The 16199-nt window shown below is 39.5% G+C and overlaps 1 protein-coding gene across 2 annotated transcripts in view; it reads left to right on the top strand.

Moving 5' to 3' along the window:
* ARNT2 (aryl hydrocarbon receptor nuclear translocator 2) overlaps positions 1-16199 on the top strand; it is a 260460-nt gene that overhangs the window by 190036 nt on the left and 54225 nt on the right. For both annotated transcript variants that reach the window (XM_036737135.1, XM_036737136.1), the window contains exons 9-11: positions 3013-3089; positions 9884-10018; positions 11557-11631. In XM_036737135.1, coding sequence (XP_036593030.1) covers positions 3013-3089; positions 9884-10018; positions 11557-11631 — 287 coding nt within the window. The remainder of the gene's footprint in view (positions 1-3012; positions 3090-9883; positions 10019-11556; positions 11632-16199) is intronic.

The raw sequence follows: 16199 nt of genomic DNA, 5'->3' as shown, positions 1-16199 counted from the left end.
GGTCAGAAATGTTAAACAAGATTGAGGAAGCTGGGAAATTAGATCAAGTAATCAATTAAGGATCTACCATGTGTAACACACTCTTCTAGGTGCCAGGGATACAATGACAAAAGTATATAAACACAAGTAAATACAATATGGCTTTGGAAAGGAGGGCACTAGCAACTGGGGAAATCAGTAATGAATTATAGAGATATCTTAAATTTATATAGCACTTTCAAGTTCATAAAGGCCTTTCCTCATGTGAAGCTACTGTCTGAAACAGGTAATGCAAATAGGTATTGTGTCCATTTTAGAGCTGAGAAAACTGAAACCATGAGTATCGAGTGTCATGCCCATATTCACACAGGTAGTAAGTGGGAAAGGTAGGATCGAAAACCAGGTCTCTTGTCTCACACCCTCTTTCCATTGAAAGATATCTTCATTATCTTCACATAGATAAAAGTATATTGAAGAAACACCTCATTGGGATTCTGTGTGTCCTGAGAATTGTGGATAGAACAAACTATCGCTTTCTAGAACGAGTAACTCTAGAATCCAAAAAAAAAGTACTCTTGACTTAGACCTAAGTATAGGCATATAGAGGAAATATTTGTTGGTGAACCACTATCACAACATATGTAGCTTCAGCATTTAAGGATGCCATGGCTGTCTTCTGATATTCAAAGGAAGGGAGAGTAGTTTTGTTCTATGTTGCTCCAAGGAACACAACTCAGATGAGTGGGAAGAAGTAAGAAGGAAATAGATTTCAGTTCAATATGTTGAAAATGTTTAAACCATTAGAATGTCCAGGAGTGGAAGGAAAGGGCTGGCTTTTGAATGTTGAGTTGCCTCATCCCTAACCGAAGAGGGATCTGATAGGAAATTTTGCATCGGGTGGGAGGTTGGACTTTGTTACTCCTTTGAGTACAATTCTAGAATTCTCATTACTAGAATTCTAATTCTGTATTAGAATTCTAATAATAGCTAACATTTTATAGCAATTTACAGTTAACAATGTACTTTCTTTAAGTCCATGAGAGTTTATTATTAACACAACAAGCAGAGTGGGATTGTGGGGGAAAAAAACAGAAAAAAACCACTGAATGTGGAGTCAAGGGACCTCAAATCCCAGCTACTCGACATGAATGACATTGGACAAGTCATTTCATCTGTCTGCATCTCAACATTCTTATCAATAAAATAGGAGCTCTGGACTAGATGACTTCTAAGGGCTCTGTCTGCTTTAAAGCCTTGATGCCCTGAACCCTGTGAACTGGGCAGGGCAATATTATTAAACTCATTTTACAGCTGAGGAAACTGAGGCTCAAGCCCAAGGCCACATAGCTGGTAAGTACCAAAGATGAGATATGAACACAGGTGTCCCAATTCTCCGCCTTGTGTTCTTTCTACCATACCACAGAATTTGTTTTATTGAACATTCTGGTGGGGGAGGAATCTATCAGTGGGAAATTCAAGTTTAAGAAAGGAAAATATAACAAAATACTGGAGGCACAAATAAAACTTATTTTAGATAAAACAAAAACAGGCATTAAGAAAATAGAAAGGGAGCTGTTTGAGAAAAACCTACAAAAAGCTTGTAGACTGTTTTAAAAACTCCTCTTTGGAAGCCCATTATAACTATTTGCCAAAGACTGAAAAGAATGGGCTCTGTGAGGGTAAAAACATCATACTTTTGGAAAGGAACATAGAACTCATTTTACAGATGAGAGCACAGGACACAGATTGTGAAATAACTTGTCCAATGTCACACAAGTTGAGTAGGTGGCCCAATAGAAACCTATTCTGTGTAGTATCGCTAAGATATTTCCCATTACCCATCAGTACTTTCATCTATCTTTCAATTTTGAACTTTCCCCGTGCCTAGCAATGTGTTTTGTACATAATAGGGATTTAATAAATAGTTCCTGGATGGAATGATTAAGTTCTTTAAGTGATAAATATGGACATTTCTATAAACATTTTAAGGTTTACAAAGTGCTTTCTTCACAACGCTCTTGTGTTATGGTAATACCATTATTCTCAGCACGATGTAGTAGTAGAAAATGTACTAGACTCAGGGGACCTAGGTTTTGAGTTCTGGCTCTGCCAATTTGTAAAGTTGGGCAAGGCGTTTCCTGGCATTGGGCTTGGACTAGATTATCTCTGAGATTCCTTCTAGTTCTTAATCGTATGAACCCCATTTTGACAGCAGAGGAAACTGACTTGCCTAAGATTACATTGCTAGAAACTATCAGAACAAATCTAGACTTGAACCCAGGTTTTGTGACTCTGAATTTAGTGCTCTTTCCATATCCCCATTACTGCCTCTCCAGCCCCTCCATCTTGTTTCCTTGGCTTTGTCTCTACCTACCTAGTCTCAGCTGCCAGCCTTCCCTGTAGCTGCTTCTCAGGGGCCCAGCATGGACATAAAGTTCTTTGAGCAGGTAACATATGTATGTGGAAATGGGGAACTTATTTATTTAAACTTTTGAAAGCCTCTGTCAAGATTCCACACCAAACATTTTTATTTAGTGGAATCATCACAGAGTTAGATAGACTGTTTTTCCTGGACAGGAAACTAGTGGTTAGAAACAGGAAACAAAGGGTGAGAGATGACTGAGTATTTCTTCATATGGAGAAGTGTAAACAGTAGGCTCCCCCAGTTCATGTGGCAGCCAGGTTTACTTAATGCTTTTATAAATGATCTGGAGGAGTCTCCATACATAATCCAAAAAGTGTGTGATGAATGATAGCTTCAATTTCCTCTTCACAATGCACGTTACTCAAGCTGTTAATAAACAGCAATGATGACTGTTGATGACGATGAGTCTTGTTTTATGTAATTTCCTTTGCTTAGACCACAAATAAAGGTTCTGGCAAACAGCGTAGTGACTAAGAGGGGCTAATTCGCAGACCAGATAATTAACCCTTGGATAATTGAGATTATATTTGTAATTGAGTAAATACGGCCACTTTTCTTATTATTGATCTCACACACAATGGTAATGGTGGTGGTATTCCTCATTTCAGGAATGACTATACCCGAAGAAGATGCTGATGTGGGACAAGGCAGTAAATACTGCCTTGTGGCAATTGGGAGACTTCAGGTAAGACCAGTTTCTATCCTTATATTTTTATCCCATCTTCTACCATGTCACATCAATGTTTGGGATTTCTAACAAGTTTGGTATCATCTTTGTAGATAGTATAAAGGGCTCCTGGGTAGAAAGAATTTCATTTACGTGACTGTCAACATAAAATCAGTCTATATAAGCCATTGTCATCCAAGAACCAAAATGTTTGTTGCCATCTAGTCCACTAGATTGATAATCAGAAATCTATGCCTTCTTTTATCAGTGCACAAGCTCCCTTGGAACCTTGACCTATTCAGCTAACTGCTGTATTTCTTGTATCCCCATGTGTGAGACAGAAACATTTTACTTTATGTGGGCTTAGCTCTCATTTGTATCTAGATCAGAAATAATAAAGTACCTGCACAGAATGTAAATCGTGACTAAAATGGATTTTGTTTGACCACACTACCTTCCGCTTTATTCAGGCTGGCCTCAACCCACCTGGGAAACATTAGGGACTCATTGTTCACTCCAGGCCTTTATTTCATGTTGGCATAGTAACTGTCATGAATGTAGTGCCTTAAAGTTATAAAGGTACCGCAGGTATTAATGGCCTAGCTTTACAGATGAGGAAATAGAAGCTCAGAGAGTTTAAGGGATTTGCCAGGCACATAGAGCTCATAAGTATCAGAGGAGAATTTGAATGTCAGTTGTCCTGATTCCACGTTCAGTCCCCTATTGACCATGCCTTGCTCTCTGTCATTGCTTTTACCTGGAATGTCCTCTGCTTGCAGCTTTACCTACCAAAATTCTACCTGTCCATCAAGGCTTAGGTAAAATCTTACATCCTTCATGAAGTCTTCCCTGATTTCTTCAACCCTCACTCTTCCCTGAACTGCTGTAGCGTGTGGCCCATATGCAGATCAAACCAGTAACTCGTGTAAAACATTGTGCTAGGTGTACTGGGTAACAATTTTTCACTGCCATTACCCTGAGACCCTTCTTACCTATCACCTGGTCTATCATAGTAAGAATCCTTAGAATGCAATCTCCTTACAGGAGGGACTGTTTCCCTATTGTCTTTGCATCCCTAACAACTAGCAGCTTAGCACATACAAATTATTCAATAAATGCTCATTTATTGACCTTGGAAGCTGTCATGTGAGCTGTTGCCAGATGAATGATCCTAAAGTAAACTTCTACTTTTTTTGAGGTAATCAGGGTTAAGTGACTTGCCCAGGGTCACACAGCTAGGAATTATCAAGTGTCTGAGGCCCGATTTAAACTCAGATCCTCCTGATTCCAGGGTCAGTGCTCTATCCACTGTGCCAGCTATCTGCCCCTAAAGTAAACTTCTGATCATTTCAATACCCCTTCTACTACAGAAACTTCTGTGGCTCCACGTTGTCTATGGAATAAATTCCAAATTCCTTGAGATATTATTTAGGAAACTCCATAAGGCCTTGAACCAAACTACTTCACCATTCCCCAACTACTCACCATACTCTGGTCTTATGCTACTGCCTTTCTTTATGTGCACAATTGTCTTGGATGGAATTCCTTTCTATTCATTGCTTACTGTGAACTCCAAGTCATCATTGAACACCCAGCCCTCCACAAAGCCATCTGAAAGTAATTCTCTTTGTCCTCTGTGCTCCCCGTAGTACTTTGTTTACTTCTCCTAGAGTGTTTAGTATGGTGTACTTTATAGTTAGTTATTAGACTATAAGCTCTTTGAAGGCAGGCACTGTGGTGTCCTCTACCTCTGTGATTTGGCCAGGTTCACGTAGCTTCTAAGGATCAGAGGAGAATTTTAACCTTGGTCTTGTGCATAGTGTATGTTCAACAAATATTTGTCGAGCAGTTGAATTTAATTGAGCCTAGTTAGGGATATAAGACAGATATTTGAAAGGTTAAATAACAACAAAGGATTTAGGTAACAGTTAAAGGCAATCAAAGACGGCAAATGATTAATGGCCGAGAAGATTATCCAGATGCTAATTGCTATAGGAATTCAAAGAACTGAGAGATCATTATAATTAACACTTAATAGTACATTACCTCATCTCTCAGCATGGTGCTAAGTCTTAGTGCAGACATGTAATAAATGTGTAAAGGTCGATTCACTCATCTGCCTTCTAATTCTTTGAAGAAATGGGGTGTATGTGACCTTGGGTGAGTCAGTTAACTTCTATTGGTCTATTACCTAGTCTCTAAAATGAGGAAACTAGACTGGATGGCCTCTAAGGTTCCTTCCATCTCCAAATCTATGATTCTCTGTAACATGACCCATTTCTCCTTTGGTGATATTATGTGTTAGAGAAGTTGGGCAGATTTCTTTTCTCAAACTGTGAGTGAAGGATATATTTTAGAAGCCCTGAGCATTCTCTCATAGTCTGGATAAACATCCTCCTTCAGAATTTTTGAATAAAGTTTCTCTCCTTTTCAGACTGCTGTGAGACTGAGTGATTCTTCCTCCAGTTTCCATTAACTTTGCACCACAATAGAATTCCCAAGCTGTCTGAGTCAAAGTAGCCAGAAAATCTGTAGCACAAGCAGGTTGTTCCATTTAACTGTGCATTCTTAGGAAAGCCACAGGAGTGCACATTTAACTGCGCATTCTTAGGAAACTGCATTTCTTAGGAAAGTTGAAGCACAAGCTCTGTAGGAGGACATATTGATTGCAGCATAGAGTAGCATCAGAGACCAGACAAATTGAATGTCAGAGGAGTTCAGGTGCTCAGGTTACAACTATGCTTTCCTTGCCAAAAAGACATTTGTCCTCGGCGAGCTGTTCTACTGTCCCTATACTGGTGGTTTGGGTCCTCCTGTTTCTCAAAATAATTTATTAAACTCTGTAGAAAGAGGAAGAGGTGCCAACTGAATATCAAGGATTTCTTCAAAAACTATATAAACATTCTAAACCTAGGTCAGCCATGTGGCTCTTTCTTTCTTCATTCCAACAATAGTTGAATTTTTAATTCAAATAAAACAAAAGAACATGTTACATACAACATGGGCATGCATGCATATTAACTGCATGGCAAGTCATCTGGCTAGATTCTTGGAATACCCAAACTAATCCTTCATTGAACATCAGGTAAAATTTACCATCCAGAAGTATTATATTGAGAGAACTAGGGTCCTGAGGGTGCATGCGTTGTTAGAATTATGCTACAATGTACATTTAGTTTTGTAGTGCCAGAGGAGAGCATGTCCTTGGGGCTGTGTGAGTTCCAATCTTGACTGTGGCCAGTCTTTTATTTATGGGAGTATGCACATGGAGAGGTGGGAGCAAGGAAGTCAGAGTACCAATGACCTTAGCACATGGAGATACATCCTTGAGGTGACAGGAACACTATAGGTTTAAGACATGGAGAACAAAGTAAGCTTGGGGGTGAGTGCCTTCATGGAAAAAGCAAAGATACGAAGGTGAGCAAGAGTGTTTTTAAACATATGAGATAATGAGATACATGGTGGGGGTAGGGAGATAGATAGATAGATGGATGGATGAATAGATAGATGGATGGATAAATAAGATAGATAGATAGATAGATAGATAGATAGATAGATAGATAGATAGATAGATAGATAAATAGATAGATAGATAGATAGATAGTGGAAGGTAGAAGTAGAGCAACTAGATGGCACAGTGGATAGAGTGCCGGACCTAGAGTGAGGAAAACTCATCTTCCTGAGCTCAGTTCTGGCCTCCGACACTTACCAGCTGTATGACTGAGGGCAAGTTTACTTAACCCTGTTTTCCTCAGTTTCCTCATATGTAAAATGAGCTGGAGAAGGAAATGGCACACCATTCCAGTATCTTTGCCAAGAAACCCCCAAATGGGGTCACAGAAAGTTGGACATGATTGAAAAACAACTCAACAAAAACAAGGTGGAAGAAGACTTTTTTTAATCTTTTGTCCAGACTTGTAATTCCATTGGTGTAAGGAGCCCCCTCCTTAAAATCAGCAAATGCTCTACATCTTAAAGTTTTAGAAAGTTTTAGGCCACTGAAAGATTAAGTGGATTATTTGCTCTGGATCACATAGCTAGTATAGTTAAAGGCAAAACTTGAACCCAGGTCAACCTGAATTCAAGGTCAACTCTATCCATTATACCCTGCAGCATCTCGGGGGTGGCTAATAAAATGAAATAAATTTATATGACATGTAGTGTCATGAAAAGTCACTCCTTTGAAAACATTTTCTGTCAGCCAGTTCCCTCTTCTCTCATTTTCTACAGTCTATTAATACCCCACACACTGTTTTTGCGATTTTGCCTCCTACCACAGCTCTTACTTAAAGACAGTGTCCTCTCCATCATTGCCCATGATACAAATGAAGAACCACCCATTGTTAGGTCAGCCACAGAAAAGGGACTAGAAATAGAATCCTCTTTCTTTGGCTCTTAGGTTAGTCTGTATACTCCCAGCCTTGTAGGTCTTCAGAGCCCAGCTTCCTATCCTGGTATTTGGAACTTCCTACTTACTCCCTTTTCACAGACCACAGTCCTAGTGGGAAGGTCAAAGACTAAAGTTCTGAGGGATATTACTTTCCACACTCTTATCTCTCACGTCCCTTCCAAACTCAGCATCCCCTGTGTGAAAAGGCTTGGTCACTTCTCCAGCTGTGACTTTTACCCTTGTTCCTTTTGATCGTCCCCCTGCTCTCTGTATGGAGGGAGACATCAGCACAAACTGCCTGCAGAGATTGTGGGAAGGGTGGAGAAAACTATCCTGTCCCAGGCTGAAAGCAGAAAGAGGCTCCAACACAGTTCATCATGGGAGGCTTTGGATATGGCCCTGGCTCCTTTCTTTCTGGGGAAGCCAGGGGCATTTTTGTGCTTCATTTGCTACGGATGGGTTGCACCTGCTGGCACCCTGCTAGGAAGGCAGCATTCACAACAGCAAGGCTGGGAACAGTAGATACACAGTCCTATTCCCTGTCTCTTTGACTTAGAACCACACCTATCTGAGTCTGGAACTCAATATGAAGAGATTGTCCATGATTCAAATACACAAATCCCAGAGACTGATGTGTGCTGTTTCTATCTTTGTGTCCTAGAACAGGGCATTGCACTTAGCAGAAATTTAATAAATGATTGTTAAATTGGTTGAATGATGAAATCGTGGTTACACTTCTCTGAATCTAAAACGTTTCCTTTCTTTTCTCCATTCACCTCTTTGCCTTATTTTCCCCAGATGAACCATTTGCCTTCTGCTGTTTCTCAAGGAAGCCTCTCCTTCTATTCCCTCTCCCCCAGCCTCCTGATCAACCACGTGATTGTTGCATTCAAGAGCTATTTGTATATTATCACAGATCACGAACATTGTTACTTCTCATTTGCTATCCATACCATATCTTCATATTACTGTCTCCAAATCTTTATTGCTATTGTATATTTGTTAACATTGCTCAGATCTCTCCACCTGTGTGTGTATGTGTATTGCCCCTATAGTAGGCGAAATTAGGGCTGAATTTGGGGAGAGGACAAGAAATGGGGTTCCCTGTCCTTAAAACTTTAAGAAATAAGATTCTTGATTCCTTGTATGATCATAATTTTTCCCATGGAGACAACTGAATTTTAGATTGTCTGTACAAGATGAGAAATCCCACTTTGCTCTTATGCACAGTTGAAGGGAAAAAGCTAAAAATCCTTGGGGAATAAACTATTATAATTCCTTTAGAGGCATGTATTTATTACCAGAGGGCTAGCCATAACAACAACAACAATAATAACTAGAAATATAGTGCTTGAAGATTTGCAAAGTGCTTTTCAAATATTTTATCCTCATAACAACTCCATTTTACAGATGAGGAAACTGAGGCTGACAGGTTAAGTGACTTGCCCAAGGACACACAGCTAGCATCTGAGGCCAGACTTGAACTTATTGCTATCATTTATCTGTCAACTTCCCTCATATCCTTCCATCCCCTCCTACTGCCACAGCCCAATTTCTAGCCCTCATTAGTTCTTTATCCTGGATTATTGTAATAATCTCCTAAGTGGCCTCTGCTCTTGTCTCACTTTTCTTCAATCCATATTTTGCACCACTTGCAAAGTGATGTTCCTAAAATAAGCCAGATTCTTCTGTTCCCCTGAGAAAAGAAAAAGAAAAAGGAGACCCTTACTAGCTATGTGACCCTGGGCAAGTCACTTCATCCTGTTTGCTTGTTTCCTCATGTGTAAAATGAGCTGGAGAGGGAAATGGCAAACCATGCCAGCATCTTTGCCAAGAAAACCCCAAAAGGGGTCATGAAGAGTCAGACATGACTGAAAAAAATAAACAGCAACATCAGCCAACATGGCTGGAATAGATTTTCCCCTTCCCCTGTCACTCACTCTACCCTCTCCACCACGAAGCCTTCTTTAACTCCCTTCTTCTACTTCCTAATCTGAAAGCGATCCTTCCCTTCTTGAAATGCTCACATCACTTTCTTTGGAGCTCTGTGATGTATTGTAAAGTACCGAGATTTGACTCCTGGCTTTGATATTGTCTAGCTTTGTGACTATGTATAGGCAAGTCATCTAAACTTAGTTTCCTCATCTGTAAAATGGACATAAAAATGCTTTCATTTGTGCATTCTCCCTATATTGTTAGGCTTAATATTTAAGCTGAGCCACCTTTCCCCAAAACATCTTTAATTCACAAAGTTTATTTTCTTATAGATCCAGCACTGCTATGCCTAGACGAACAATTCATGAATTCAAGAATCAAGATAAACCATGTTTTAACATTTGCTTGTTAACAGAAGCGTATTGATACTTTTTTTTCATTTCCCCTCTGAAATTCAAATGTTCTGTGCTGATTCTACCTTTCTCAGGTAACTAGCTCTCCTGTGTGCATGGACATGAATGGGATGTCTGTCCCTGCTGAGTTCTTGTCCCGACACAACTCTGAAGGAATCATCACATTTGTGGATCCAAGATGCATCAGTGTTATTGGCTATCAACCACAGGTCAGTAGGTGATCTGGTACTCATGATTCGTAGCTAGCACTGTTTAGAAAATCCATCTTCCCTCATGTACAATCAAAAAAGGGCTTATCTTTGCTAGCAACAATATCAACATGGTTGGGAAGCAAGGCTCTTTAAGCAACATGCCTAATGTAGGTAAAGTATTTTGCTAGGTGCACCTTGAGGTCTTAAGCAACTCTAAATGAAAACCTCTCTTAACCCATGGGGACATTATATATAATAGCTTCTATAATGCCTAAAACACCAAGTTGTTTTTAGCAGCTGTGAATTCTTTGCTCATAGCCACACTACTCACATGGATCTTTTGTTACTATAACCTTTTCAGCTAAAATCTTGGCTCAAAACTTCTGAGTATCCAAAGTGAATTTATCTTGTCTTTTGGATAAAGTTGATGGGCAAGTAGTTTTATTTCCCATAAAATATGACATTATATGGGAGGGCAGTTAGGTGGTACAGTGGATAGAGCACTGGTCCTGGAGTCAGGAGGATCTGAGTTCAAATCCAGCCTCGGACACTTACTAGCTATGTGACCCTGGGCAAGTCACTTAACACTGTTTGTCTCAGTTTCTTGTCTGTAAAATGAGATACAGAAGGAAATGGCAAATCACTCCAGTATCTTTGCCAAGAAAACTCCAAATGGTGTTATGAAGAGTTGGACAGGACTCAACAACAACAAATAACATTCTATTAGCAGAGTGCTGCCATGATAATAATCCATGTGCTCAACCACACTGGCCACAAAAGATGCATATTTTTGGGTGGGGGAGGTTTATATCCAGCTACTGTTTTCCCAGTTTTCTCAGTGTAGCTTCAGGCTTAGCTGAATTCTTAGATTTGACCAGGAAGTTAATAATGGCTTGACTATTTTGGATTCACCAAGCAATAATGGCTCCCTGTGCATCCACTTGAATTCAGTGGTTTGACTTTACACTGGTTGATTTCTGTGTACAAGTATTCATTCATTATGTTAGATATTTTCTTTCAGGATCATGCTTGCTCTTTTGAATAAAACATCAAATAATAGAACTAGGTAGTAAATGTTCTCTTAACTACAAAATTGTTTCATGTAGAACAGCCTCTTTTCATCCCTAAGAGAGCTACAGTTTCCACATTTAAACAATTACAGTTTTCATAAGCAACACATCCTGTCTTCACTTGGTCATTTTGCTTTCTCTTAATGTTTATTGGAAACATGTTTATTATGTTCTGTTCCTCCAAAGCAAACAGAATGTAAAAATCCATCTTCCTAGAAAAAAACAATGGTTCTTTGGGCTATTAATGTATTGCCTTATACAGGCACTGATCTTGCCATCAAATATGTCTGATTAACATAGTATTGCTAATAGGAAGTTTCATATAGACACCAAGAGAAGAATTTGCAGCTGTAATTTTAAAGGGCATCTTAGGGGGACTGGTAGGTATAGAAAAGACTGAACAAACAACATTTCCTTACAACAAAGAAATGAAATGTGAACAGTGGAAGTTGAAATTGTGTACTAAAGCTTTTCTTTTATGTCTAGGATCTTCTGGGAAAGGACATTTTGGAATTCTGCCATCCTGAAGATCAGAGCCATCTAAGGGAGAGTTTTCAGCAGGTACTATCCTAAAAATGAGTCCATAACTAGTGGATAAATCTGACTTTTTCCATATGGCCAACAGGATGAGTTTGGGTGTATGGTAATGTATGTGTCCATATCTAGTACATAAATAACTGTCCCCTAATTAAACTTGTACTAACAATAGAGAAAATTTGACTCCATTTAAAATTCGTAAAAGTATATATAACAGGGATGTGTTGGTAAGTGTTTAACAAGTGGCTGTCTAGGAGGGAAAACGTATGTGTGACATATTCTTAAGTTTCATCTGCATTAGTACCATTTTCTCTATCACTTTCTTAAATCTAGACAATCACCAAAAATTAATTTAAGTACTAATTTGTAGTGTTTGCTAACTTCCAGGTGCAGATACTCCCACTGAAAATTTAATAATCAGCTCTCATGAGCCAATTCCAGTTGGCTTTAGCACAGCTTTGAATTATATGATATTTTTAGAAACAAAGAATTGAAAGGATCCTCAGAAATTATCTGATCAAATCTTCCTACTTGACTTATCTGTGCACACGTCTTCAAGTGGAATGTAAGGTCCTCAGGGGCAAGCTCTGTTTTTCTTTTGGGGGACTTTGCACGGTGCCTTTTATGAAGCAGGTGCTTGGTGAATCTCTGTTGATTTGAATTGACTTGGATTGGATTTGATGGACTGGATTTTTAATCAGAAGGAGAACCTGGGTTGGAGTATACATTCTGATTTCCTCAACTGTTTGTTACATATCTGTGCATTTAAAGCCATGCTATGACTCATAGCCTCCCAATATAAAGAACTCTAACAGTTAATGTTTTCAAGAAAATTTCTCCCTACACGTAGAGGTGTTTCCCACACTTAAAACACAGCAATGATCCATATATATATATATATGAATGCCTAAAAGGGAAGGCCAAATCTAGAGTTCCTCGATCTCCATGGGGATCTCTGCCTTTTGTTCTTCTGGTTAGAACACCTAGGGAAAATTGAGGTAGAGAAACCACTTCTTATAAGTAGTTCATAATAGGATTGTAGAATTTAGAGACCCTCTAGTTTACCTTCCCCCCCCATACCTAGCCTGTTTTTCAGATGAGGAAATTGATGCCCAGAGAAGTAAAGTGACATGAACTTCATTCCCTAATGTACCACCTATGTTTCCTACCTAGTAAACCATCCCTTGTGACAAACAATGAAAGGTAACTCCTTCCTAGGATTAGCTGTCTAGCTTGTACTCTAGTTCCTGGTGCTTTTCCAGCCTTTCAAAGTTTATAAGGTCGTAGTCTTCTCTGTTCCAGCTCCAATACGCTTTCTTCTAAGACAGGAAAGAATAGACAGATACAACAGGGACAGAAGCAATAGCAGGGTCATGAGTTCTTGGCTTCATGTTAGTTGATCTTGGTGGGGAGAGTAAGCTATTGGTACTCTCTCCATCTAGAGGCATAAAGCAGTAATTGCTTCCTCACTTGAATGCAATCAGGAAAAGAAAGAACAATTTGGCCAGTTTCTTTTTTATGTGCTCTTAATGCCAGTTCAGCAGCCAAGCCAAAGGCCTTTCTTCGCAACATAGTAAGTGGACAGGAAGCAGTCATAGAATACTTTTTTATGCTCCAAAGTCCATGGGAGGGATTCCATCAAGCAGAGCGTGCAGCATATGCTCATAAGGACTGGTTTCTCATTGACCAGCCCTGGTTACTGCAAAATGAAGGAGCAGGACTCTAAGGTCAAGATGTATAATTCTATGATCCTTGTTCTAAGAGAGCCCCTGCTTCCTATAGCCATAAGCAGAAGAGGTACCATCACTGAGCTGGAGGCAAGGAGGTTCAGAGGAAGTTGTGTCAACACTGGACAGTGTTGGGCTTGGAGTCAGAAAGACTAGGTTCAAATCTCACCTCAGACACTACTAGCTACATTACCCCGGGCAAGTCACTTAACCCCTGACTGCCTCAGTTTCATTAGCTATAAAATGGAACAATAGCACCTACATCACAGGGTCAGTGTGAGGATCAAATTACATATTTGTAAGTGCTTAGCACAGTGCCTAACACAAAGTAGGTACTTTATCAGTTCTGGTTTCCTTCTTTCCTTCCTAGCTGAGTTAGAATACGGACCACATTTTTTCATAGAGGCAGACTTATAAAAAGGGTCACTGCCTGTCCTCTCCATCCTGAAAAGATCGATGGAATAGAAATCAGAGGACCTGATTCTAGCCCCAGTTCTGCCACTAACTCAGTAGGACTGTCACTTTATTTCTATAAGTCAAGGCTTTGTTCCTCTGTAAGGTCAGTCAATTGAGTAGGATCATTTCTAATGTCTTCCAGCTCTAAATTTTCTGGTTATAGCACATGGAGTTGTGTTTGTTTTTGCCCTTCATTTTCGAGGAGGACATGACTTGCACTTGACTTTGATTTGAGTGAGAGAGAGCTGTGCAAGGTCACCAGCTTCACTTTCTCCTCCAGAGCCATCTGGATCCAGTGACTAGATATTCATCAGGATGACTGGAGATGGCCCAGGATGCATTGGGAGACTGTGGTCCTTTTAGGCTAAGTAAGGCCTTTTCATGCCCATTCAGTGAATAGGCCTCTTTAAGAATAGAGTCAAGGTGGAGAGGATGTGGGAAAATTGAAACACTGTTACATTGCTGGTGGAGTTGTGAACTGATCCAGCCATTCTGGAGAGCAATTTGGAACTATGCCCAAAGGGCTACCCTTTGACCCAGCAATACCACTTCTAGGGCTGTATCCCAAAGAGATCACACAAATGGGAAAGGGACCCGTATGTACAAAAATATTTATAGTTTTGCAGTAGCAAAGAATTGGAAATCAAGGGAATGCCCATCAATTGGGGAATGGCTGAACAAGTTGTGATATATGAATGTAATGGAATACTATTGTGCTATAAGAAATGGGGAAGATACGGACTTCAGAATAACCTGGAAAAACCTATATGATATAATGCTGAGTGAGCAGAGCAGAACCAGGAGAACATTATACACAACCACAGATATATGGATTCTGTGATGACTAACCCTGATAGACTTGGCTCCTTTCAGCAATACAAGGTTCAAAGACAACTCCAAAGGACTCACGATGGAGAATGCTATCTATATCCAGAGAAAGAACTATGGAGTCTGAATGCAGATTGAGACAAACTGTTTGCTATCCTTTTTCTTTCTTTTGTTTTTTTTCTCCCTTTTGTTTTTGTTTTTTTGGTTTTGTTTCTTCTTTCTCATGATTCATTCCATTGGTCATAATTCTTTTTTACAACTTGACTATTGTGTAAATAAGTTTAATCTGAAGTTATATGTAGAAGATATATTAGATTCCATGCCATCTTGGGAAGGGGGGGGAAAGAAAATCTGGAACTCAAAATCATGTGGAACTGAGTGTTGTAAACTAAAAATAAAAAATCTTAATAAAAAAAGAAGTGAGTCAAGGGATGGCTCCCTTATTTAGAAAAAAAAAAATCAGGCTGGGAGGGAAAGACTCTCAGGGTTGCTGTTCCAAAGACAAACAGTTATCATTAACATTCACTCTAAGCTAGGCATTAAGTGGAGCTTGGGCAGGGACTCTATGAGCTTCATAGTGAACTGCATTTAAGGTTTTTAAGACGGAAGGAAGGAAGGAAGGAAGGAAAGAAAGAAACCAAATGAAAGAAAGAAACCAAAAGAAAGAAATCTAGCTAGTAAACCCCAAGTTAAGTGAATAGCATCTGGCCATCAAAATTTACCTTCCTTTGGAGAAGAGAGGCACAAGGAGAAAGAGAGGGAGAGGGCAAGGTAGAGGACAAGGTGAGTTACCCAACTAGCTGGGTCCCCATTCAGGCAGCTCGGTCTACTCACAGGTTGTGTTTGTCCTTCATTTTCTTTTCTTTTTTTTTAAGGTTAATTTATTTATTTTTAGTTTTCAACATTCATTTCCACAAGATTTTGAGTTACAAATTTTCTCCCCATCTCTCCCCTTCCCTCCACCCCAAGATGGCATGTATTTGTCCTTCGTTTTTGAATGGGACCATGGCATCAGGGAAATGATGACTTGCAATTGACTTTGATTTGAGTGAGGGAGGGCTGTGCAAGGTTACTGGCCTCAAACTGTTCTAATCATCATTTATGGCATGATTTCTATGGGAGAAATGAATTTTGAGTTCCAAACAGCTGAGTTGGAAATTTGAAACAAGCCCATGGTAAATGGAGGACTCAAATGCTTCACAGACTATCATCACTTAACTTCTGCTAATGAACTTTTCATTTTCATAAGGTTTTTTTACATTTTCATGAGTTCCTCCAGAAGTTTGTTTATACTTCCACTATGATGTTTTATCCTGTGACCATGACAAAGCTGTTCTTATCTTTAAAGACTTCAAGGAAAAAAAGTATTTTAAAAAATTAACTTTCCAACAGCATTGGGAGACTTAAGCTGCGTGTGAAAAGCAGTGAGTTTGGGCTTAAGGGAATTGCTTTTGGAACCTGGAGATGCCTTCAATTAACATGCTTTGGAAGTGATGGGTGCTGTTAACATCCCAAAACGGCCAATTTGGAGAGTTGTTGGCAGGAGTAGGGCTGAATGAAAATGTCTGGTGTGTTTCATCA

Source organism: Trichosurus vulpecula, chromosome 8 (genome assembly GCF_011100635.1).
Source record: "Trichosurus vulpecula isolate mTriVul1 chromosome 8, mTriVul1.pri, whole genome shotgun sequence".
NCBI lineage: Eukaryota > Metazoa > Chordata > Mammalia > Diprotodontia > Phalangeridae > Trichosurus > Trichosurus vulpecula.
The sequence above is the reverse complement of the archived record's forward strand: the minus strand, read 5'-3'. Positions and strand labels throughout refer to the sequence as shown.